Source organism: Geotrypetes seraphini, chromosome 18 (assembly GCF_902459505.1).
Source record: "Geotrypetes seraphini chromosome 18, aGeoSer1.1, whole genome shotgun sequence".
NCBI lineage: Eukaryota > Metazoa > Chordata > Amphibia > Gymnophiona > Dermophiidae > Geotrypetes > Geotrypetes seraphini.
The window spans coordinates 28,294,129-28,320,822 of NC_047101.1; the positions used below are offsets into that span (position 1 = coordinate 28,294,129).

At 42.9% G+C, this 26,694-nt stretch overlaps 1 protein-coding gene across 2 annotated transcripts in view; it reads left to right on the plus strand.

Moving 5' to 3' along the window:
- The first annotated feature begins 8,107 nt into the window (after window positions 1–8,107).
- KCNIP1 (potassium voltage-gated channel interacting protein 1) overlaps window positions 8,108–26,694 on the plus strand; it is a 669,345-nt gene continuing 650,758 nt past the window's right edge. Inside the window, exon 1 of one of the 2 annotated variants that reach the window (XM_033927121.1) lies at window positions 8,108–8,631. In XM_033927121.1, the coding sequence (XP_033783012.1) occupies window positions 8,247–8,631 (385 nt within the window). In that variant the 5' untranslated portion in view covers window positions 8,108–8,246. Of the gene's footprint in view, window positions 8,632–21,679; window positions 21,728–26,694 lie in introns of those variants that run through there. The other variant, XM_033927126.1, reaches the window with a different exon arrangement.

Genomic DNA, 26,694 nt, shown 5'->3' on the forward strand with positions numbered 1-26,694 from the left:
TCCGGCCAACTACCAAAGGTACGGGGAAGGGGGGTGGGGGGGTCGTGGGGGTCGCCAGGGGGGTCGCGGGTCGGCTGGGGGAGCGGTCGGAGGTTCTTGGGGGGGGCGGTCGTTGGGGGGGAGGGGGGTTTGCCTGGGATCCCTCCTGCCCGTAATGTAGTGCGGGGTGGGGTTAGGGGGTCGCCGTGGCCAGGAGGGTTTGGGCTCCCTTCTGGCCCAACTACCAAAGGTACGGGGAAGGGGGGTGGGGGGGTCGTGGGGGTCGCCAGGGGGGGTCGCGGGTCGGCTGGGGGGGCGGTCGGAGGTTCTTGGGGGGGGGCGGTCGTTGGGGGGAGGGGGGTTTGCGTCGAGGGCAGGAGGGCCTGGGATCCCTCCTGCCCGTAATGTAGTGCGGGGTGGGGTTAGGGGGTCGCCGTGGTCAGGAGGATTTGGGCTCCCTCCTGGCCCGATATTGTTGGGGAGTCGGCGGTCCTTCGGGGGGAGGGATGTATCGGACGTCGGGGGGGGGGGCATCAGGCTTTCAGGATGGGGACAGACCTTCAAGGGGGGACAGTGCACGGAAGTCAGGGGGGGTGAACGGAGAGTCGGAAAGTCAGGGCGGGCGAAAGGAGCGTCGGGCAGCATGCGCGGTATACCCGTGAGCGCGGTATACCAAAGTTTTTGTACATATCATCGTGATTTCTGCGCGCTATACCCGTGTGCGCGTTTTATACGGGTGCGCGTTATTTGCGTGAAAATACGGTATATGTCCTGCCGATCTGATCGTCCAAGCTGCTAAATCGTCCAACTTTATACCACATTTTTGTCCAACTTTTTGTCCAAGTCAAAAACGCCTAGAACAAGCCCTGATGGATGTGGGAGGGGTCTGCAAAGTGATGGACTGAACACCCAGACATGGCACCTAAACAGTGGGGTACCTTACAGGGCACTGCTGTGAACTTCACAAAAAGGGTTCCATGTCATCATCTCATTACAGCTCCCTTATAGGTCATGGTGAGCCCCCCGAACCACCTCCAGAATCCCCTAGACCCACTTATCTACCATCCCAATAGCCCTTATGGCTACAGAAGCCACTTATATGCCAGTTCAAAATGGTTTTGGGGGTGTATAGGGAAGTGCACATGTTTCAATATCAATGCAGTGATTACAGGGGCTTATGGGCATGGGTCCTCCTCTCCATGGGTCCCTAATCCACCCCCAAAACGGCTTAAGACACCTCTATGCAGCACGACTAGGCTTTCCTATGCTAGGCTGCCAGGTGATAATGTTCTGGAAGCACAATATTCAAGTTGTGATTAATATTTTTATGGGGGTGGGGGGTCGGTGATCACTGGAGTAGTGTGTGGGGGTCTGTATTATGTGTTTGCAGTGCTTATCTGGTGACTTTAGGTGGGTTTTTGTAACTTAGACAATGTTTTAAATGGTCTAAGTCACAACGTCCAAGTTCCGTCAATCCTGTGCTGTATAACTTTACATGCAGTACGACTAAGTCTAAGCCTGCACACATATCGCCCAAATCCCACCCTCAACAGTCCTCACGAAATGCCACGTTTAGCTATGGTCGTTAAGCACACTGTGAAGGCCTAGGTTATTCTGAAATACATCCAAAACCCGGTTTTATTATCGGCACTTGGACGTTTTTGACTGATAATCGTCCAAGTGCCAACTTAGGCCAGTTTTTGGACGTTTTTCTCTTTCGATTATGAGCCCCATAGCATATATAGTATACGTCATCTTATTAACATTTGTTTAAGTAACACAAACATGCATAATTATAGCATATTTTTATATATCATGTTTTAATCCAGGCCTTCTCAATGCAGTCCTTCTGACATCAGTGCCGAGCAAGAACATACTGTATATTGTGACAGGGAAGCTCCTGTCACAGTGAAAACTACTGCTACAACTCCCCAGAATGCAGCACAGGGCTCTGTAAAACCCGGCATGGAGCCAGGACAGCTGGCTCAGCCAAAAGAATGCAAGCCCAGGCAGGTTCCAGCACAGCTGAAGAGCCAATTAAGGAAGGCTCTGAAAACCACTAATTTCCCCTATCACTCCTTTCCAGAGGTCAGGGAGAAACCTGAGACTAATATAGAGAGGGGTGGAGTCAGACTCAGGAGATTGCCTTATAGGCAGAATCAGTTTACAGACGAGGAGGAGCAGGAGAGGAGGAAGCAAGAGAGAGAGGAGCAGGAGAGCTGGAGGAAGAGAGAGAATGAGGACACAGCTGTCTCTGATGAGAGCAGCCAAACTACTCCAGGAGTTTCCAGGTCACAGAGGGTGCCTGAATCCCAGCATGAGCGTATGGCAGGAGGCCAGCACCTAAGGAAAGGTGGTACAGCACTTGGGAGGTACAGTGACTGGCAACTTAAACCCCAGAGAGAAAGGCTGAGAAATTATCCCCAGGGAAAGGCTGCAGGTATTTTGGCAGACTTGCAGAGAGGGGGATGGGCAGCACAACCTGAGAAAAGTAAGGAAACTTTGAGCCAAGGTTCCCATGAGGGTGAATGGGAAATGTGTAGTGTCCTGAGTAGTGATATGAGTGAAGAGGACATGGACCTGGGGGAATACAATATGTAAGAGTCCTCAGCTAAGCTCCTGAAGAACGTTCCCTCATTGTATGTGTTTCACCCGACAGCCAGAGCAGTGCTGGCAAAGCTAATGAGGTGAGAACAACGTGTTAAGTAGATAAAGAGAGCTGAGAGGAGAAAAGGCTTGAAGCAAGCCGTGCTCAGCTAGAGAAGCTAAAAGGTGTTAAAGGTCCAGAGAGATCAATAAATCCCAGTGGGGAATATGAGCCAAGGAAGGCACTGAACTGATAATATTTTGATGTGATAATAAATTTTGCTGTTGATAAGGAGGTGCAATCCAGCTCCTCAGTAAAACACCTGAACTGGAATATCATAGTGTGCAGGAGGCACCTAAAGGACTGTAACCAACCAAGGTGAATGTTTTCTTTTTGCTTATGTTTTCTTTTCTGTATACTTTGGGACTGTAATAAACCTGGTACTATTTTCCAAGGAATCCGGTATCCAGGTCTTCCTTTCACTACCATATAAAAGGCGTACTAAAAATCTTACTTGTGGTCCAGGCCATAGTTTCCCACCTACTCGGGGACGGGCCCGGCCACAATATGTAAGCATGGATAAATGAGAGGAAGCCAACATGGATTTAGTCAAGGGACATCTTGCTTCAACAATCTATTGCATTTCTTTGAAGGGGTGAATAAACATGTGGATAAAGGTGAACCGGTTGATATTGTGTATTTGGATTTTCAAAAGGCATTTGACAAAGTACAGAACAACAAGAGAACATAAGAATAGCCTTACTGGGTCAGACCGATGGTCCATCAAGCCTAGTAGCCCGCTCTCACGGTGGCCAATCCAGGTCACTAGTACCTGGCCAAAACCCAAGGTGTAGTAATATTCCATGCTACTGATACAGGGCAAGCAGTGGCTTCCTCTGTGTCTTTCTCAATAACAGACTATGGACTTTTCCTCCAGGAACTTGTCCAAACCAAGAGATGTCTAAACTTGTCCAAATCAACTTCCAGTTACATATACAGTACTTTTATTAGCAGTTTATCAAAAGACCAAAAACAAGTCCTTGATGTGCATAATGAATATGGTCCCGACTAGGATCCATGTTTCGGTGACTGTATTTCCTTCTCAAAGGACAACAAAGGACTGGGGGGGGAGGGTTAGAGATGCACAGTAGATCTGGCAAAGTACCTCATGAAAGACGTATTATTATCATTATTCTGAAGAAATTAGAAAGTCATGGGATAGAAGGTAATGTCCTATTATGGATTGAGAACTGGTTGAAAGACAGAAAACAGAGTAAGTTTAAATGGTCAATATTCTTTCTCTTTTTGTACTTTTTGTATATTAAAATCAATAAAATCTTCAAACTTAAAAAAATATTCTCAATGGAAAAGGGTAAATAGTTAACTGCAAATAATTACCTAATTGTCACCGTGTGCTATGTATAATGAATTGCTTTCAGTGCTGGAAGCATTGCAAATAGGTGACACACATTTAGACCATTCTGATTAAATTAGGGCCTAGTGGAGAGAGAGAGAGCAAGAGCAGGTCCTGCAGGAGGCCACTTAACTCCACCAGCCTCTAGTGATCAGAGAATAAAAAACCCACCAAATGTTCTCTTTCTAGTCACATAAAGTAGTAGGTTGGGGGAGTGAAGAGGAAGGCTGGTAATGCCTTGTGCAGCGTTGGTTTTAGACATGCTGGGGCCTAGGGCATAAATTAAGGAGGGGGTCCCTGATTCCTTCTCCTCTCCTCTCCGCACCCTCCCCCTGATATCCCTACCTCATTAATACCACACATAAAACAACTTTAAATGACTTCTTCACACATAAAACACAGACCAACCTTTACAAAATACAGAACAAGAGACCACAAATAGAAATTAAACTCAGCAAGTATTACAATACTGGAGAAATAAAATCAGATATGCACTTTCTTTCTTTACTGAACACACAAGGCCCAGGTCCACCAAAATGTAGCCACCTCCCTTGCTCTGGATGGTGAAGATCCCAAAACCCTGCCAGTTGAAGACCACCTCCTCCAGTCTAGCAGCCAGAAATCTCCCAAGCTCTGCAGTTAGCAGCAGTGTCTCAAAGCTGCCACCAGCTGCAGGGCTTGAATAGTTTTGGCTGCCCGACTGGAGGAAAAGATTTTCAGCTGGCAGGGTTTTGGGAAACCCACCAACTTAGGTACAAGCAGTCCCCGAGTTACAGATGCCTGACTTGTATGACTCGTACTTAAGAACGGGGTTGCAGCTTTATTTGATTTCACTGAGCAGTATTTCCAGTGGCACAGACTCCTACGCTTTAGCAGATTCAGAAATGATGCATGGCCACATTAAGAACAGTGTGTGGTTGTACATGCAGTACCTTAGAGCAGGGGACCTAACCTCCAGTCCGCTAGCGGGCTGTGGCCGTCTGACAGCTGACCTGCGAGAGATCCCCTTGTGCAACATCTATCCATCCCTCCTTCCCATCCCGCACAGTAGAACCCCGCCAACCGTGAGGCCAACATACCTCCGTTCTGAAAAGCAGCAGTGGCAGCACTAAAAAGACTGCTTTGCTGCTGGGGCCTTCCCTCTGCCGCCGCGTCACTGATGACATCATTAGTGATGTGACGGCAGAGGGAAGGCCCCAGCAGCAAAGCAGCCTGTTCAGTGTTGCCACCGCTGCTACTTTTCAGAATGGAGGTATATCGGCTTCACGGTTGGAGGGTCATCGGGGTTCTGCTACACGTGAGGGATGGGAGAGATGGAAAGGTGCTGCACAAGGAGATGGGTTGGCGGGGTCGTCGGGGTTCTGCTGCACATGGGGGATGGGAGGGAAAGATGGAAAGGTGCTCTGCAGGGAGATGGGTTGGCGGGGCCGTCGGGGTTCTTCTGCACGCGCGTGTCACTGTCTTCCATCATCCCAAGATGGGATCATCTGGTTGCAGGAAAACAAGTTCAGGGCTCCCACTGATTCTGCATTATGGTAAGTTGTATAATTTCTATTATGATATTATAACTTAATAATAAAATAATAGAAATGTCATGAATATTGTGTATAAAACTGGAAAAATTTGCTTCTCTAAAAGCGGTACTTGGTGTCAAAAAAGTTGGGGACCACTGCCTTAGAGGGAACACAGGTAGAGACAGTTGACCCTTTTGTCAGCTGGGAGCAGAGGTAAGCAGCAAGAAATTTAAAATCTACAAGTTCTGAATTACATACAAATCCAACTTAAGAACAGCTTTAAAAACGTAATTCATTCTTAACCCGGGGACTGCCTGTATTTATATTTTGCATTTGGGAAGATGGCGTGGTAGGAAGAAAATTTAGTGCCCATGCACTTTAGGTTTGGGGCCGCTGCCCATCCTCACTCCCCCATCAGTTGTCTAGTAAGCCATTGGACACACTACAAATATCTGTGATGCACATATCCCAAAGCAGACATATTCCACCAGTGGCATACCTAGCATATATGACACCCAGGGACAATCATTTTTTAACATCCCCTCCTCTCTATAAAGAAAATGATTTTTGGTAAAAATCCGTATGTCGCACATGAGTGTACCTAGGAAAAGGCAGCAACTTACACACTGCAGCGAACACTAGAACATCAATACACCTAATGTAAAACAAACCCAAGCCAGATTAGAACAGATCAACCCTGCACAATCAATGCTAACAAAAAAAACATGCCTTTCATACACACAGAACACAGAAACACCCTTGCCCAAAATGGAATAAGTAATCACAAACTAAAAATAGAAATAGGTAGACAAAAGTTAAACTGAACCATCAAGAAGCCGGACTCTGCATACTAAGCAACACCACAGAAACAGTGATGCATGTCCCCTAATATTGTACAAAATATAAAGACAACAGATGTATATTTGAGAAAAGAGAAATAACAAATCACATTAAAAGCAGAACCAATAAAAGGATCACCTTATTCCTGTTTCCATTTATAAATGTTTATCAGCACAGCTACAATAGTACTTTATCCTAAAGTAATAAAATACAAACAAATAAATAGAAATTTTTTTTCTACCCTTTGTCATTTAGTTTCTTCCTTGCATCTGCTCTCTTTCTATGCCCCTTCCAGAAACTGTCTGCCTCCCCCTCCCACTGGTCTGGCATCTCTATCTCCTCCCCCCACCTCTCTTCTCATTTCCTCCCCTGGTCTTCCTTCTCAATGTATTTTCTGCCTCAGTCTAGATTAAATTCCTTATTAGTATCCAGTCCTCAATGTCCCTATTTCCACTGTGTTTCCCCACAGCTCTCACCTCCTCCAGGATTTCATTCTCTCTCCCCGCTGTCATCCAATGCCTGCCTTCTTCTCTCTCCCTTTACTCCACTTCCACCATCTGCCCCTGACGGCACATAAGAAAGTTCCAGCGCCCCTCAACCTCGTCCCCTTCCCCTCATCTTTCCAAATCACCGTTTCCTTTCTCAGCGGGGCTTCAGCCAAATCGCCGTTTTCAGAAGCGCGCGCGGCCACCTGGCCCGAAGCTTCCCCTGTGACGCAACTTCCTCTTTCCGCCCGGCTGGATTGCGTCAGAGGGAAAGCTGCAGTCCCGCGCCACTTTTGAAAACGGCCGCTGCGCTGAGGAAAGGCGAGCGCGAAGGTGAGGCGAAGGGAAACAGATGGCCGGGCCACGCGACCCCCCTCGAACTGCCCTGTTTGCTGTCCCCTAACGCCGGCCCTGGCTGTGGCATCTGTTATAGACGGAAAATGCGCGAGACAGGCTGGAAATAAAACCCACATTTTCTAAGAGAGACAGTCAAATGTATTGGCTGGAAATAAAACCCACTTTACATGAGAGAGACAGTCAAATGTATTGGCTGGAAATAAAACCCACTTTACATGAGAGAGACAGTCAAATGTATTGGCTGGAAATAAAACCCACTTTATATGAGAGAGACAGTCAAATAAATTGGGTGAAAATAAAACCCACATTTTCTGAGAGCGACAGTCAAATGTATTGGCTGGAAATAAAACCCACTTTACATGAGAGAGACAGTCAAATGTATTGGCTGGAAATAAAACCCACTTTACATGAGAGAGACAGTCAAATGTACTGGCTGGAAATAAAAGCCACTTTATATGAGAGAGACAGTCAAATAAATTGGGTGAAAATAAAACCCACATTTGCTGAGAGAGACAGTCAAATATATTGGCTGGAAATAAAACCCATTTTATATGAGAGAGACAGTCAAATATATTGGCTGGAAATAAAGCCCATTTTATATGAGAGAGACAGTCAAATGTATTGGCTGGAAATAAAACCCACTTTATATGAGAGAGACAGTCAAATTTATTGGCTAGAAATAAAACCCACTTTTTCTGAGAGAGACAGTAGAATAAATTGGGTGAAAATAAACCCCACATTTTCTGAGAGAGACAGTTGAAAGCATTGGCTGGAAATAAAACCATTTTTTTCTGAGCGAGACAGTCGAATAAATTGGGTGAAAATAAAACCCACATTTTCTGAGAGAGACAGTCGAATGTATTGGCTAGCAATAAAACCCACTTTTTCTGAGAGAGACAGTCGAATGAATTGGGTGAAAATAAAACCCACATTTTCTGAGACAGTCGAATGCATTGGCTAGAAATAAAAGCCACTTTTTCTGAGAGAGACAGTCGAATGCATTGGCTGAAAATAAATCCCACTTTTTCTAAGTTCTTGAACTCCGTTTGCCTGCACCCCATGCTCTGAAAATGCGCACCAAACCGGTAAGCAGGCTGCTTCCTTTAAACTTGTGCCAGTCGTGTCAGGAGCGGGAGAGAGGGGGACAGTCCTGGGCTTCACTGCTGACGCTGGTGAAGGGGAGACGAGGGGAGCTGCCTTTCCTGCAAAGTGAAGGAGAGCAGTGGCCAGGCAGCCTCTGCTGCATTGCTCTCGCCTGCTCTCTGCTGACTCTGCCGGGTGCGCAGCAAAAGGAGTCGCGGCCCTGCCTGGAACAGATGCGGTCAAAAGTTAGAAGAGACTCGACTCCCCTGACTTCTGCTGGAGCAATGAGTGTCTGCTCTAAGAGGTGCAAGCGTGGCATTTTCAAGTGCCTGAGGACCCTCATTCGGCTTATCACAGGCACTCTCAGTAAAGGTAGGGCAGACGGCTGCATTCATTTTCTCGTTTTTGCTGGGAAGTCGCTTTCTCCGGTTTGTGCAGGAAAAGGGCTCTGGAAAGCTGAGCTGTATCTGTGTGGTTTCAAGAATATGATGAGTAAGAGAATGTTTCTTGGTCTTTTCCTCTGACTATCCTGTTGTCATTATGGGCATTTGCGAATACTTTGAGTGGAAGTGATTTTGCTTGCAGCTTTATTGGTCATGGGCTTCGGGAAGTTTAATTTTGAGATGATTAATTCAAAGCTGCTGTCCTGGGCCTAAGTTAGAAGCTGTGGTGTTCTTGCTGGGTGGTGATGTAGTCCCAGCTTGGGGCACAGTTGCTCTTTATCTTCCTGTAGAAGAACGTTAAGCATGGGAGCTTTCCCAGGTACCACACAAAAGCCAGATTCTAAGGAATGTTTTTGGACACAGACAGAAGTAGGAAAATGTAGAGCAACCTAAGGGGTCCTTTACTAAGGTGTACTACATGCAGTTCACCCAATTGTATCCCTAGATGAGGGGGTGCTGAAAAGTTCTCAGCCCAGCTGGCCAGCTTCCTAAATGCTGAGTGTTATTTTGCCATTGTAGCTGAAGAGAGTGTTATCTTGTTTTGCTAAGTGCCATCGTTTCAGAATCATTGATTGAACCATATCCACATCATTCTCTTAGTTGGACTAAGAACTTTTCAGCACCCCCGTGAACACTGCATAATACTTAGAGCACACTAATTCACTAGCATGTGCTAAATCCATTAACACACCTTAGTAAGAGAATGCCTAAGAAAGATGTCAGCATTAAGACAGCCTCTCTTTGTTAAAAAAAACCAACAAAAACCAAACCCAAAAACAAACCGTAAACTTTCTGGTCACCCAGTTAAGACTAGGAAGTTAGATTTTCTTTGCTTAGGCTAATATCTTTCAGCAATGACTATTTTATTCTGACATCAGCTTAGGAAGCTTCACATGCTGAGCTTCATGCTCCATGTTCTCACTGCAGTACTTCTAGCATAAATTGGACACTATAAAGATCTGAGCTGGAAGATGCCACACAGTTATACAATAGCATACTAAATATTTGTATTCCGTATCTAATTCTGTAAAGTGTGTTCACTCATAAGCAGACTGGAAGTTCTATATTAATGGGTTTACACATTCAAGAGGAACAAATTACCTGGGAATACAACAATTAATACTGGGATTTGCACAGATTTAGATTCAAAATAGTACTAGGAGTCTATGGAGTTTGGGGTAAGCATTTAGAAATATGAGGCTTATGGTCTAGGGTCAGTGTACCTGAAGCAGTGGTCAAGAGTTTCACAGTCACATGACCTGCTTCTCTTTAGGCTATGATAGTGCTATATATAAAGTTTAATACTATGGGGGGGGGGGGGGGGGCAGAGAAGTGGAGAAAGGTAAAAGGGCAAATATTCTAGTGTGCCTTCTCATCAGCTTCATTTTCACTGGTTCTGTTGTATAACCTGTCATAGTACCTGACAGCTGATTATGAAGCTGTCAGTGTGATGTACATCAGAAAATGGAGATATGTTTGAGTTGCAGGAAAGAAGCAGGATGAAACTGATGTGCAAAAGATGTATAGGCCTTCCTTTTTGCACTAGTCTGAAACTACACATTTCTTTTTCAACTATTACATTTCCCACAGTTTTTGACAAGGAAGAATTTCCACAGTGTCATGCCAGCTAAATCTCGCACAAAAGGTCCACTGACCCTTATACCCCATTTTTTAAAATGTAACATTTTTAGACAAATATCTCATTATGCTTATTCAGAAGAACTTTTTGTGATTTTTTTCCCCTTTTCTAATTTTTTTAAAGATATAATTGAACAAAACAGATGCTATTTCCAAACTGTGCAGCAAACGTGTGGGTTATATGCATGTTATTTAGTCTACTTTTAACTCAAAAGTGAATCTCAGTCTTAAGTATGTTCCCCTGAATGCAGTGAGATTGCTAAAGTGTAGATCCCTATCTGTAGATAGATACTCTTTTTCTGCTTTCCATTGGCATCTCTAATAGAAGATTGGGGTGCTGAGGAAAGGTAGGGAGTGGAACCACATTTATAGCTGGAGGTGCCAGTAGAAAGCAGAGTGAAGATACAGTAGACCCTCTGTTAACCAGAACTCTCAAGCAACCAGCGAAAAAAAAAAATCAAAGAAATACTGTAATACTTTAACACCCCTCCCCCTTTTACAAAACTGTAGCATGGGTTTTAGCGCTGGTCACAGTGATAACAGCTCTGATGCTCATTGAATTCCTAAATACGCTACAGTTTTGTAAAAGGGGGTGGATGGGTTAAATAAAAATGAAAATCAGTTGTTAGCGGAAATTTAAGTGTAAACTTGGCATGCCACACCTGAGTTACACCCACAGTTTGCCTACCACATGGCCGGTAGTTTATCTAGAACAGTTTATAGTATGGCGTAGTATGGAGTATAGTATTAGGCCCGTTTTTAATAGTAACTCTCAAGCAACCAGAAACTACATTTATCCGGCATCTACCAATCCCTATGGGTGCTGGTTAACTGAGAGTCTACTGTATTTGGAAGTAGCTGAGTGTCTCAATGGAAGGTAGGGTGAGGGCTTCAGGATGTAGCTGAGTGTGTTGGTTGAAAGCAGTATGAGTGTCCCTTGATGGAAAGCAGGCTCAAGAGTCTGTCCCTAAGGGTGATGATAAAGGGCAGAATGACAGTCTGCATGGAGCTGAGCTGTCATTGTAAGGATGTTGTAGACTGGGTTTCTCGTTCCTGTGACATTTCTTGCTCATGTGATGCTTGGCTTGCAGTGTTCAAGATCTACTGTTTGAATTGTTGAAATGGTTTGCAAACCCAATAGCATGATTTTTTTTGTGATGTCTTTCTGCATTTCAAAAAAACACTTCCATGCTTTAAGTCTAGATGTAATTTTACAGTTTTTGATCTGTGAATCTCTCGCGTTTGTTATCTTTCTGAAATGTGTATAGCATTTGTTTTTGAAATGTGAAAAAAAGTGAAGATTGATTAAAACATGATTGTTTTAATGAGCCAATTATGGAATCAATTAAAGATTCAAGTGTCATTTGGGTAAAATTTGTAAATCATACAGATCGGGGGGGGGATGAGGGGGATGTTGGAGATGTGTCAGTTCTACAAAAATCCAATCCCTAATTCCAGAATATCTCCTGATTCCTGATCTAAATAATGTCTTTCTGATATCTTGTGATTAAGATGATATGAGAAACACACACACACACAAAAAGGCCTCGAAGGACAGCAACAATAAATCCCCCCCAAAATTGGGGGTAGGGGCTACTCCAGGGGTGTCCAATGTCGGTCCTCGAGGGCCGCAATCCAGTCGGATTTTCAGGATTTCCCCAATGAATATGCATGAGATCTATTAGCATACAATGAAAGCAGTGCATGCAAATAGACCTCATGTATATTCATTGGGGAAATCCTGAAAATCCGACTGGACTGCGACCTTCGAGGACCGACATTGAACACCCCTGGGCTACTCTGATTCCAGCACAAGAGTAATGTTACCCATGTGTTGGAATCAGTGGTCCCCCCCCCCCCATTATTTTGGTTTTTATTTTATGGTTTGGGAAGCATCAGCAGGTATTGGAGAGGCTTGTTTGGTTGCTTTAATCCAGGGTTAGGGAATTCCGGTCCTCGAGAGCCATATTCCAGTCGGATTTTCAGGATTTCCCCAATGAATATGCATTGAAAGAAGTGCATGCAAATAGATCTCCTGCATATTCATTGGGGAAATCCTGAAAACCCGACTGGAATATGGCTCTTGAGGACCAGAGTTCCCTACCCCTGCTTTAATCTGTACTTAGAATGAAACAAGAACATGCAGTGTGTTGCTTTAACTACTTTTCATTTGGAGGATTAATTTTATTTGTTGTCTATGCGTCTCTCTAAAAGAAAGGAATCTAGTGGCAAGGGTGAGGGGTGCCTGGGGCAGTGCTGTCCCTCCCCTGCTACATGCACCCCCCCTTCCCTTTCCCCGTACCCCCTTTGATGTCACTTCCTGGTGTGGATCCTGGAGGTGCTGTCAGAAAGAGCACCAAAAAGCTACAGGGGAAGGCAAGGGGAGGAGCGGGAAGCAAGCAAGAGGAGGAGGGTTGCAGCCGTGCCCTTAATAAGACTGCACCCCCCCTTATTAGGCCAGTGTTTTTCAACCGCTGTTCCGCGGCACACTAGTGTGCCGCGAGATGTTGCCTGGTGTGCCGCAGGGCCGCCGGGCCCGGAGCTGACAGGGGGCCCGAGGCAGGGGCGCCAGTAGCTCGCCAAGGCAAAGTGAGTCGATCACCCAGGACTCACTTTGTCTTGGCGATCTAATCTATCGAGCCGATAAGTCGTCTTCTCCCCGACGTCAATTCTGCAGTCGGAGAGGAAGTTCGGGCCAGCCAATCGCTGCCTGGCTGGGCGGAACTTCCTCTCCGATTGCAGAATTGACGTCAGGGAGAGCATGTGTCGGCGTCGGCTTTGGGGCCTGTTATCCATTGGTGGGTCCTGTTCCCCGATGGCAGCGGCAGTGGCAGTGGCTTGGGGAACGGCAGGGAGAAAGAAAGAAAGGGGGCAGGCAGGGAAACAGAAGGAAAGAAGAGAAACAGAAAAAAAGAAAGAAAGGTCAGGGAGAGAGGAAGAAAAAGTTGGGGGAGGGAATGAGGTGTGGAGGAGAGAAAGCATACAGGCTGATAGAAGGGAAGAAAGATTGGATGCACAGTCAGAAGAAGAAAGTGCAACCAGAAATCACCAGACAAGGTAGGAAGAATGATTTTATTTTAAATTTAGCAAAGTGGAGGCAGTATTACCACAGTTTTCAAAGGAATTTGCCCAAATAACTTAATAGTTAACTGGGTAAATTCCCAGAGATGAAAACTTCCCTTCACTTACTATGCACAGTTCTGAATTTATATCTGCTGTCTATATTTTACAATATGGTCACCTATGAGCCTATGAGCGTCAAGAGCAGCACTGGACATTCAGCGCAGCTCCCTGCGCTAAAAACTGCTATTGTGGTTTAATAAAAAGGATGGAGGGTATATTTGTCTATTTTTGTATGCTATAAAAACCAAATACAGAGAGAGACTGAGAGCTGTTGACGAAGAGCTACGTGTGTGTCTTTCTTCGATTCCAGCCAGAATATCAGCTTTGTGTTCAGCCAAACAGGCCCAGGTTTCGCACTGAATAAAGTATTTTATAATTTTTATTTCGTAATAAAGTAATTATAAAATACTTTCTTTGTGTTTATTTGATTCCTATTCAAGAGAATTACTTTATATATAGTCAATATAGGCAGAGAGTTAAATTTTTTAACATTTTCTAATGGTGGTGTGCCTCGTGATTTTTTTCATGAAACAAGTGTGCCTTTGCCCATAAAAAGTTGAAAAACACTGTATTAGGCCACGGCCTGGTGGACTAAAGGAGCAAATTAATGGAGACCTTCAAGCTTGGGATTCATGATTACTGTGTTAGCTGTCTTTAGATGGCAGATTTATATGCTGCTTTGTATGAGAAAGCATAACAGGAAAAACCCGAACTAGCCATGGCTGTGTCATGATGTGTTCTAACAGGAGGCTGTGTTGTGGTGTTTTACAGCAGGTGGCAGTTACTGTGCACTGAGTTCAACATTAGATAATGTGATATGCTGCATCCTGCCAGCTGACGTGATCGCACTGTACATTCATAGGTGCTAATGGTATTGTACATAACCCTACCATTCATTGGTGTTTCCAGGGAAGAGAATAAAATAGGGAGCCTTTCCAGTGGTTTTCTGGAGAAGACTGAAGTTACTGCTCTGCACTGTTCCACTGTGTTCATTTGCTCATTAATAGCATGATACATTTATTAGTAGGGATGGGCTGTCATTTGACATGACATATCCTATGGTATTGCATGTCATTAACAAATGAAAATGAACAGAAAAAAACACATTTACCTGTTATAGTGGACAGTATTTGCAAATAATATGCCCTTTTGGTGAAAAAGGTACGCTTTTTCAGAAAGAATGTGCACTTTTTCCTGATTGTGTGAGCATGTGTGAACCATCCAGTAGTGAATGACATGGGGACAAACTTTTCCCCATCCTGTCCCCGCAAATTCTTTTCCTGTCCTGTTCCTGTAAGCTCCGTCCTCATTTGCACAAGCCTCAAACACTTTAAATCCATAAATGTTTGAGGCTTGTGCGGTTAAGGCAGAACTTATAAGAATGGGACAGCGACAAAACTCATGGGGACGGAATGGGGAAATTGAGTTCATAGAAACATAGAAACATAGAAGATGACGGCAGAAAAGGGCCACAGCCCATCAAGTCTGCCCACTCCAACAACCCTACCCCCTTGAATTTACCCCCCTAGAGATACCACGTGTATCCCATTTACTTTTTTTTTTTACCCCCCTAGAGATCCCACATGTGTATCCCATTTCCTTTTAAAATCCGGCACGCTGCTGGCCTGAATCACCTGAAGTGGAAGTTCATTCCAACGATCGACCACCCTTTCGGTGAAGTAGAACTTCCTGGTATCGCCATGAAATTTCCCACCCCTGATTTTCAGTGGATGTCCTCTTGTGGCCGAGGGACCTTTAAAAAAGAAGATATCATCCTCCACCGGTGATATATTTAAATGTCTCTATCATGTCTCCTCTCTCTCTACGTTCTTCGAGTGAGTATAGCTGCAATTTATTCAGCCTTTCCTCATACGGGAGGTCTTTGAGTCCCGAGACCATCCTGGTGGCCATTCTTTGAACCGACTCAACTCTCAGCACATCTTTTTGGTAATGTGGCCTCCAGAATTGTACACAATATTCCAGATGAGGCCTCACCATGGATCTGTACAACGGCATTATAACTTCGGGCTTCCGGCTGATAAAGCTTCTTCGGATACAACCCATCATTTGTCTTGCCTTTGATGAAGCCTTCTCCTGCGGAGACGGGGAAAAATTTGTCCCTGTGTCATTCTCTACCATCAAACAAAAACAAATTAGTTTTCAGATGCACACACTATTGGGAAAGAGTGCACACTCCTTCTAAAAGAGTGTGCCCTTTTTGCAATGGGGAATGTTTATAAAGACATTGCCCCAAACCAGAAATAAAACTAACCAAAACATAACAAAATGAACAATGCTGCAAACTACACAGGATATTACAGACAATTTGTGTTTTTGGTCTGTGATTTTATAAATTCAGTTTACTGATTGGGTGCTTTTTCATTTAGATTTTTTTTTTCTTTTTTATTCACCCAGGCATTGCCTAGTATGAGTGAAACATAATATGAAGATCTGTTCAGCCTTATGTGAGAAAAGAGCAGACTGGATTTATGGGATAATTTTTCCATGTTTTATTCATTGGAGGTAAAGGCAATCACCGCTGTCAACCAGCACTAGCATGGAATTGTGTAGCAAAGTCCAATCAATACCAAAAAATAGGATTTTGTCATATTTATGGAAGAACATTTGGAAAAAGTTAATGTTATCTGCCATTGAGGCATTTCCTGATCTTTTTTTGAAGTTTAAACATGGAATATAATCTGAAAGCTTCCCTACCACCTCTGGTCAGAGGCCACACCATTTATCCCAGGACTTTAGTGAGAGGCATTAAATAATCCCAGAGCCGCATGGCTTTTGCTCACTTTTGTGATGCTCAAATAGGTGTCAAAGTAGAAAGCGACATTAATTTATGCCCTTTGTAAAGGTAAGTTTTATAGTTTGCAATATTAGCGACATATTGCCTTCCTATTTCTTTGTCTCATAAAAAATAGTAACATCTATATTTTGTCAATTTGAATTTTGTGAAAATGAATGAGAGGAAAGTATAACAGCTGTAATTCTTACAATGACTGCTAGATGCTGCCATTGCTTCAGGAAGGAAACACAGTGTAGCAGGAAGTGAGGTTGATTTTTTTGGTAGGAAATCCAAGTCACTTTCCAATGAATGGAACATCCATTCATTAATTCTGACTCTATCGCCCAAACAGGCCTTATTGTACTCTAAATTCAAATCTAGTTTGCTTTAGCCATCATCTGTATTTCCTCAGAGTTCACTATATACTGGAACATTCATTGTTTTTTTTATAACTTTTGTTCCCTGTAGCTCTCCATGATATGCTCGGGTACTTGACACTATAAATCGCCTTGATCCTTTATAGGCATAGAGCGATCCACAAATCCTAGATTAGATTAGAAATTTCTGATTCAAAGCTTCTGTTTTTAAGCTTCTGTTCCTCAATTTTCAGACAGCCTATGGGTTAAGAATGGGGTGGCTGGTGGGTTAAAAATGACTCTTTTATTAGAGTGTGGTAGTATTTGCAGTTACCTTTCATTAACATGGGACTTTACCATATGGTTGCTGCAGATATAATGTGGCACCTAGTGGGGGTGTAACTTTCATTTTTATAGTGAGACTATAAAGAAGCGAGTGGTTCCTCAAGGATGGTTTCCATATACAAAGTTCACCCTGAATTGATTCCCATTTCTTTAAGAAGTCCTCATCATTGCCCTCTTCCCAGTGAAGGAGAGAACAACGTTTTAGATCACTGGGAAGAAGCTATCAAGCTCGGCAAAAGAATGAATAGGACTGAACTTCACTCATCCACTGTGCTTGTTAATGTATGAATTAATGTGGTAATGGTTTCCACACATGCTAATCCACTTGTAAACTGTTTAACACATTTTGGTCCCCTTTTACAAAACTGCGGTAGAGGTTTCTACCGTGGGTTGGTGAGGTAAATGCTCTGACGCTCATAGGAATTCTTTGAGCGTCAGAGCATTTACCTCACCAGTTCGCAGTAGAAACCTCTACCATAGTTTTTTTTAATCTAGTATTTATTTAAAGACCCCATTGTGAAGTATGAGGCTTAATTCAATAACTGTATATCAAACATAAATTTGAGTGAAAGGATGCTATATACTTGAATGCCTAAATATTTCATAAACCCAGGCATCATACAACACCTGTTTTTGATCCTCCTCTTATACATGAAATGAGTAAAAAGTGGGAATAGTCAGACGTGAGACAGAAGAAGAGGAGGTGGAGAGGGAAGTGATCTAAGTAAGTAGAGAAAGTATGGAAGTGAGAGACATTAAGGGTCCTTTTACTAAAGGGATTGGCAGAGGAGGTACGATGGATGGACAGGACAGCAGGGAGCAGAGCCACTGCCAATATTTGGGGAGGCCATGGCCCCTGGTCCACCCCTGACCCCCCGTTCCGACGCCTATGGCCCTGAGCAGTCCTTAAGTATTATCTTGTGCTTTTTTGACTGTTAAGGCTCAGGCTATTATGGTCTGTTTAACATGCCTGCTGCCTCTCACCTTGACTGCCATTTTTGTCCTTTTAAGGAAGGGCGTGGTGGTAGGGTTGTTGGTGTTTTTTTCCCTGTGTTTCTGGCTACTGTTATTGTTGCATTATGTTTGTTATGAGTGTATTATATCTGTGTCAATCATGCTCTGTGCTGCTGGCAACTCTGTTCAGTATGTCAGGTGGTGGAAGCATTTAATATTTCTTTTCTTCAGCTAAAATACCTACATTAGAGATCTGCTGCCTGAATGTGAAGGGGATCGTTCACCTCATTAAGAGGAAAAGGTGGTGATAAACTCTTAACGGACTTACCCTTTGTTTTTCTACAGGAATCACAGTTATCGGCTACTGAATCTAAGAAGTTGCAACTGGATTGGGTCAGATTATTTTTCCCTTAGCAGAAGAGTAAAAACAACAGTGTTATAGCATTGATAGCAAAATCTTTGCAATGCTCAGTGGTCTCTCATAACTTGGATGCAGGAGGTCATTGATCCATTATTGTTTACAATATGTGCAGAAAAAATATGTACAACTTAGAGGACAATTCTCGAAACGGCACTAGAAATAAATCGGCACTAGTCTTTAAAATGCACACCTGGTATGAATGCTGGTGCCCAGCTAATGGCATTTTGGTGTGTAAGCAGCAGTATTCTATAACAGTGCGCATATTTTCAGAACATTCCTGACCTACCCATGCCTCTCCCCTGGCAATACCCCTTTTTGAGTTTTGACACTCAGGCCTTGATTCAATAAATAGCACCTAAAACAAAGGTGCCAAGGAATGCAGCACATGGCACATGTCAATTTCGGCACAGATTAAGTTTTCTAAATAAGTTAGACCCCTGGATTGGTTAGGCACACCTAACTAGGCATCTTTTATAGAACCTGGGCCTCAGTGTTATAAGCAGATGAACATGCAAATTCAAATTAATGCCAATTAAATTCAATAATTAAGGCTAACTGATTGTTAATGGTTCATTAACAGATTCAGTTATGCGCATCTTAGATCAATGCTGAAATTTCAGTGCCATATATAGAATCCAGGGGTTAATGTTTATGCTCCTAATACCGAACAACCTGACTTTTCACTTTTTAGCACAACTATTGGCTTTGTCGGGCAGACTATATGTATTTTTTTAAAATTTATAAAATCTTTTATCACATATATTCAGAAAAAATCATGAACAGTAATATGAAATAAGATCAAATACTGTTTTAAAAAATGAAATGGAAATGTTAAACACTATACTTTAGGCCCACGATTGGAGAGTTAAGATTACACAAGAATAAAAGAAAAAAAATATATAGCCTTTATGAAGAGTTACACAACAGTTTAGAACAGCTAATTAAGATCCCATGGTTAAGCATTAGAAATGACTGGACTTCATTAGCAATCAAAAATTCCAGAAGTTGTTTCAGCTCCAGAAACAAATATGAATTAGACTGAAAAATTATAAAACACTTCTCCCTCCAAATCCGCGGTTTCAGTATTCATGGATTTGGTTATGCACAATTTTTTTGGTAATCAATTTTAATTTTTTGGCCTATTTTTAAGTCCTCTGAGACTCCCCAGAACCTTACCTGGTGGTCTAGCGGGCTTTCGGGGTAGGAGCGATCTTCCTACACTCCTGCCCCATGCAGATCACTCATAGGAAATGGCTGCCATAAGCTCCTGTAATCTCTTGAGACTATGACGGGAGCTCATGGCAGCCATTTCCTATGAGTGATCTGCACAGGGCAGGAGCGTATGAAGATCGCTTCTGCCCCGAAAGCCCGCTAGACCACCAGGTACGGTTCCTGGGAGTCTCAGAGGGCTTAAGGTAAGGTCCGGGATTCCGGGGGAAGGTGGGGGGTGGGTCAGAACCGGCCCAAATATTATTCGCAGTTTTTTAATATTCGCAGGCTGGCTCTGCCCCTAACCCCCATGAATATTGAGGGAGAAGTGTATTAAGCTCAAAATACATTTAATAAGGCACCACATAAACAGGGCATATCAAAATAGATATATTGCATGCAAAACCTTCTATTTTTGTGGACAAACAGCAATGCTATTTGCTAATTAGAGGAAAAGATCCATTAACTGAAGCACAGCGCATGAAAAATACAGCTTTATGTTACTTGCTAAAAAGCTACCCCTTTTTTCTGACTAAACAGTGCTCCAATCAGCTCATTTTTGAAAACAAAGAAAGTACATGAAAAAAATATATAGATTGCATACAAAACTTCATTTGTAAGAGCTTAAAAACAGAAAAAACATACAGATCTTAACATGGCTTCTACTTCATTGCAAATGGAGGTGTACAGCTGCACAATGCTGACCTCATCTATTCTGTTATACATAAGTTTTCCCAATGAGCGTCCATGAAATTGTGGAGGCACTTAGAAAGTGACATCCACATCCTTTATACGTCCATGTGATTGTTAAGATCTTTAAATGGCTCATTAACTACTTAGTTTGGACGCCTAAGTCCTGCTCAGCGTTAGATAGGGCTTAGGCACCCTTTAGGTGCCCTTTATAGAATCAGGGCCTGAGAGTCTTAGAAAACAAATGGGAAGTTTATGAACAGAAAAAACTCGGGGGACAGATGAATAAATCTGATAGAAATCCAACATAAAAAGTGAATCAGTAAGAAGAAAATTAAAGTGAAAGAAAAGCAATTCTGTTAAATTCAGGAGGATTGAAAATGATACTCAAAATCCACAACAGAGCAGGATTGGATTTTAATTATTTAAAGTTTAATTCCTATAATGGTTGTGTTGCTTGGAATAGAGAACGTATCATTATTTTATAGCAGCTCAATTCTTGCAATTCCCTTTGAAAAGTATAACATGAACACAGTAGAAAATAGAACATGCAAGTTTTAAAACGTGAGCTTTTCAAATCAGACACTAGAAGTTGTCCCAGAAGACAGCAGCAGTAGCAGCACTGACCAGCATATGATTGCTGCATAGCCACATCTGTTTTTTTGGGGAGAAGGGGGTGGCTCAAGATTATCATCACTGAACACTAGGCATAGCGGTCTGAGCCATGCTACTTATAGTGGTGCCAACATTTCAAAATAGTTGGTGATGCTAAACTCTTGAAAGAATGAAGGAGCTTGCTCAATATTGGAGATGCTTGGCACTCATTGCCACCCACAAAGCTGGCTCCTATGGCCAAATGGGGCAATTCTATGACTGGGTGCTACAAGTTAAAGGGGAGGAAGACAGGAGCAATGTTAGGAAATTCTTCTTCACGGAGAGGGTGGTAGGTGCCTGGAATGCCCTCCCGAGGGAAGTGGTGGAGAGGAAAGCAGTGATGGAATTCAAAAAAGCGTGGGATAAAAATAGAGGATCTCTAATTAGAAAATGAAGGATGTAAAGTAAAAAACTAAGGTATTGGACAGACCTGCATGGTCTATGTTCCTTATATGGGAACTCCAGAGATTCAAGACAAATCTGTACAAGTTCCTGCTAAACTCAAAAGTACGCAGGTGAGACTGGACTCATTTAGAGCACTGGTCTTTGACCTGGGGGCCACTGCGTGAGCGGACTGCTGGGCATGATGGACCACTGGTATGACCCAGCAGCAGCAATTTTTATGTTCAAAAAATTGTTTTATTTTTCAATATAGTCCCCTAATAGCTCCATAAACTTCATCCACTTTTCCTGCAATGACTTTAACCCCTTTGAAAATAATTATTCTTTTTGATTTTCAAACCAGGACATCAGTTTCCTTGACGTCTTCATCACTTTAAAATCGCTGTCCATGGAGAGATTTCTTCAAAACTCGGAATAGGAAATAATCCGAGGAAGCCAGGTAAGGACTGTAGGGTGGATGGTTGAGCTGCTGAAACCCACATTCTCGGATAATAGTCTGTGATTGTTATGACATGTGCACTGGTGCATTGTCATGAAGAAGCAGCATGCTTGCTGTGAGCTTTCCTCATCTTTTCTCCTTGATTGACTCTGCAAAGTGATCATTGTGTTCGCATAACTCTTCCCGGTTATGGTTGTCTTGTGTGGCATGAACTTCACAAGCAAAGTCCTTCATCATCCCAGAAGTCCGTTGCCATGATTTTGCCTGCAGATTTTTCTGTCTTGAACTTTTTTTGAGGTGGGGGATAACTTATGCATCTACTGCATTGACTCCATTTTGGACTCAGGATCTCTGTGATAGACCCAAGTCTTATTTCCAGTGACAAAACAATGAAAAAAATGTATTTGGTCTTCACGGAGCATCTCCGAGTTCTCCTAACAGCACTGGAGCCTCTTGGCATTCTTCGAACCCATCTTACACTAACCTTAGACATGCCCAACTTTTCATGAATTATTTTCCAAACTGTACCTGCCAAGATGTCCATTTCTTCAGCTATTTGGGAAACATTAATTCTTCTATTTGTGAAAATTAAATCCTTGACTTTCTTGCAAATTTCTGTGGAAGTTGCTTCCACAGGCTGTCCAGTGTGAGGGTCATATTCAATGGATTCTCTACCCCACTTAAACTGCTTGGTCCAAAATTTTACTTTGTAGGATGATGGGACAGACTCACCATAAACTGTAATCATGTGTTCATGGCTCTCCTTTGGCTTTTTCCCTTCTTTTGTGAGAAATTTAATCACTGAATAGTAATCCAAATCTAGCAGTTTCATACTTGATTTCTATGAGGACTCTCCTGACATCCTGGCTCTTGGAATGTTAGACTCCCAATGTGCCGCAACTGTGCATGAGTAACCTTGAGACTTGTCACATGAACTGACTTGTTTCAACACGCTTGCTACTGTTTCATTCTCAGGTAGATAAATTATTGAACACCCCTCATAAATTCTGGAATTGATTTGATTTGAATTTAATACTTGATATACCACTCAAAACCAAGAGTGGTTTACAGAGAATATAATGAAAGAAGTAAGCTTAGCAGGGTTTAAAAAATGTTTGGATAATTTCCTAAAAGTCCATTTGCCTTTATTAAGATGGACAGGAAAAGCCACTGCTTATTTCTAGGATAAGCAGCAAAAAAACAACAACAACCTGTTTTACTCTTTTGGGATTTTACCAGGTATTTGTGAGCTGGATTTGACACTGTTGGAAATAGGATACTGGGCTTGATTGGCCTACCATTTGTCCCAGTATGGCAACTCTGTTGTTCTTATAATTAATGTGCATACCCCCCTCCTTTTTTTTTACAAAAGTGCGCAAGAGGTTTTTAGCGCCGAATGCTCTGCACTGCTCTGACGGTCATAGAGTTCCTATGAGCATCGGAGCAGCGCAGAATATTCAGCACACTGGCTTGTGCACTTTTGTAAAAGGAGAGGGGGGATAGTATCCTATCAGTCTTTTGCTCATCACATTACTTAAGTTCTTCTCTATCAATAATAGCTGCTGTCTTATAGGATATTCTGAGAAATGCATCAGTAAATACTTTTTCCCTAAATCTGTTCTCCATTTTATGTGTTCTTTACCTGTAAGTTTCTGGGTTTGTACACTATCGTCTTAGTCTCGAGAACTTACTCTAGGGAAGGTTTGCTTTTAAAGACCTACTCTGACTAGGTATCAGTTATGAACACCCCATCCTGAAAAGTACTATGAATGTAAAAAAAGGAATACTTGTAGTGTCAAATTACATTTGAAATGTTAGATTACTATCCAAGTGGGTTAGCCAAAATTCATGAAGACTAGACACTGCCTTTGTCAAATCGCAAAAACATTCAAAGGATAATGTTGTCTTTTGATATTCTTCAGTCTAATATTGGTGAAATTGGCCATATTTTATTTATTTCTGATTTTCTAATATATAAATTAACAAATGCCATGGTTGAGCCCTTGGAGTCCCTTCAATTTGATTTGATAAAAGCATACATCAAAGGCAAAGTTTTTTTGTAAGAGCTATTGTTTTGTTGCAACTTCAGCTTTAACTCAGTTGGGATCCTTAGACAAAAGTTCTGTCTTACATCTCCTATAATCTGAATAGCTTCATATAGAAAGGATAAATAGTAGTAGTATATTTGTATACAGGGATTGCACATCAAATATAAGAACATAAGAACATAAGCAATGCCTCTGCTGGGTCAGACCTGAGGTCCATCATGCCCAGCAGTCCGCTCACGCGGCGGCCCAACAGGTCCAGGACCTGTGCAGTAATCCTCTATTTATACCCCTCTATCCCCTTTTCCAGCAGGAAATTGTCCAATCCTTTCTTAAACCCCTGTACTGTACTCTGCCCTATTACGCCCTCTGGAAGCGCATTCCAGGTGTCCACCACTCGTTGGGTAAAGAAGAACTTCCTAGCATTCGTTTTAAATCTGTCCCCTTTCAACTTTTCCAAGTGTCCTCTTGTTCTTTTATTTTTCGAAAGTTTGAAGAATCTGTCCTTCTCTACTCTCTCTATGCCCTTCATGATCTTATAAGTCTCTATCATATCCCCTCTAAGTCTCCTCTTCTCCAGGGAAAAGAGACCCAGTTTCCCCAATCTCTCAGCGTATGAGAGGTTTTCCATCCCTTTTATCAAGCGTGTCGCTCTCCTCTGAACCCTCTCGAGTAACGCCATATCCTTCCTAAGGTACGGAGACCAATATTGGACGCAGTATTCCAGATGCGGGCGCACCATCGCCTGATACAATGGCAGGATAACTTCTTTTGTCCTTGTTGTAATACCCTTCTTGATTATGCCTAGCATTCTATTTGTTTTCTTAGCGGCTGTTGCGCACTGTGCCGTCGGCTTCATTGTCATGTCCACCATTACCCCCAAGTCCCTTTCTTGGTTGCTCTCATTCAATAATATCTCTCCCATCGTATAGTTGTACCTCGGGTTTCTGTTTCCAACATGCAATACTTTACATTTCTCAACGTTGAACTTCATCTGCCATCTCGCCGCCCATTCCCCCAATTTGTTCAAGTCCCTTTGCAATTCTTCGCATTCCTCTTTAGTCCCAGCTCCACTAAATAGTTTTGTATCGTCCGCAAATTTTATTATCTCACACTTCGTGCCTGTTTCTAGATCATTTATGAATATATTAAATAGCAGCGGCCCGAGCACTGAGCCCTGCGGAACACCACTCGTGACCCCCATCCAGTCCGAGTAGTGGCCCTTCACCCCTACCCTCTGTTTCCTACCCGCCAACCAGTTTCTGATCCATCTATGTACGTCTCCGTCCACTCCATGGTTCTTCAGTTTCCGGAGTAGACGTTCGTGAGGCACCTTGTCAAAGGCTTTTTGGAAATCAAGGTATATGATGTCTATGGGGTCTCCTCTGTCCATCCGTTTGTTAATTCCTTCGAAGAAGTGCAATAAGTTCGTTAGGCACGATCTCCCCCTGCAGAAACCATGTTGGGTTGTTTTCAAAAGTTCGTTTCTTTCCAGATGTTCATCGATGTGTTCTTTAATCAGTGCTTCTGCCAGTTTCCCCGGAACCGAGGTCAAACTCACTGGTCTGTAGTTTCCCGGGTCACCTCTTGATCCCTTTTTAAAGATGGGCGTGACATTGGCTATCTTCCAATCCTCCGGGATCATGCCTGTTTTCAAGGATAGGCTGCAAATTTGCTGCAGTAGTTCCGCTATCTCCTCCTTTAATTCCTTCAGAACCCTGGGATGGATTCTGTCCGGACCCGGGGATTTGTCAGTTTTAAGTTTTTCTATCTGCCTGTGTACATCATCAAGGCTCACTTCCATGGATGTTAATTTTTCTGCTTGATTTCCATTGAAGATTTATTCAGGTTCTGGTATGTTGGTTGTGTCTTCGTTTGTAAATACAAACGAGAAGAACATGTTGAGTCTTTCTGCGACTTCTTTCTCCTCCTTCACCGCTCCCTTCCTGTCTCCTTCGTCCAGCGGTCCCACCTCCTCCCTAGCTGGCTGTTTCCCTTTAACATATCTGAAGAACGGTTTGAAATTTCGTGCCTCCCTGGCTAGCCTCTCTTCATACTCTCTTTTGGCTTTTCGAACCACACGGTGACATTCTTTTTGATACTTCCTGTGCTCCTTCTGGTTCCCTTCAGTTTTGATGTTGGAGAGGATCTTCTCTCCAATGTCAGAATTGGCATTGGGGGAAGGTTTGTGGGCCGGCGGTGTGCAATTGGCTGCACGCACCTGGCCCTTCTCTTGCTGTACTTGCTGCACCAGCGGGGCTGTAATTAAAGGTAGCGAGCGGGCGGTGAGCAGCGGGCATGTGGGGAGTGGAGGACAGGGGACGGGCAGCGGTCAGCCCACGTACCCCCAATGAATGGCCCATATACCCCCTGGGGTACGCATACCACGCATTGAGAAACCCTGCTTTAAAGCACCTGTATGTAAACTACTTGAGTGTAGTTGTATAGCTACAAAAAGGTGGTATAGAAGTTCCAATTCCTTTCCCTAATAAAAAAAAATGTTTTCTTCTATCCTGAGTTGATCTTATAACAGCAGGAAACATCCACAGCTTTTGTCCACAAAATAGAACTTGTGAATTTCTAAAGAAAAGTTTTGTGCTACATTAAGATCTTTTTCAAACACAAACATAACCAGCAAAGTTGTCTTGTAGAAACTTCTGAGAGTGAATTTTCTAGAATTACTGACAAATCTCTATTTCCAAATTTTGCAACTGAGCGTCTGGAAAGACCCTTAAGTTCTCTGTAGGCAACTAATAAATCTTGTTTGATGGATGAATGTTATCTGCAGGAAATTAGTGAGCTCTAATGTCCATTGCAGTGCATAAAGCTATAGTGAAAGGCCCTTTTTAATTTTATGTTTATGAAAAATATTTTAAGAAATGCATTGTAAATCTTTTGTAAATTATTTTAGACACACTTCCT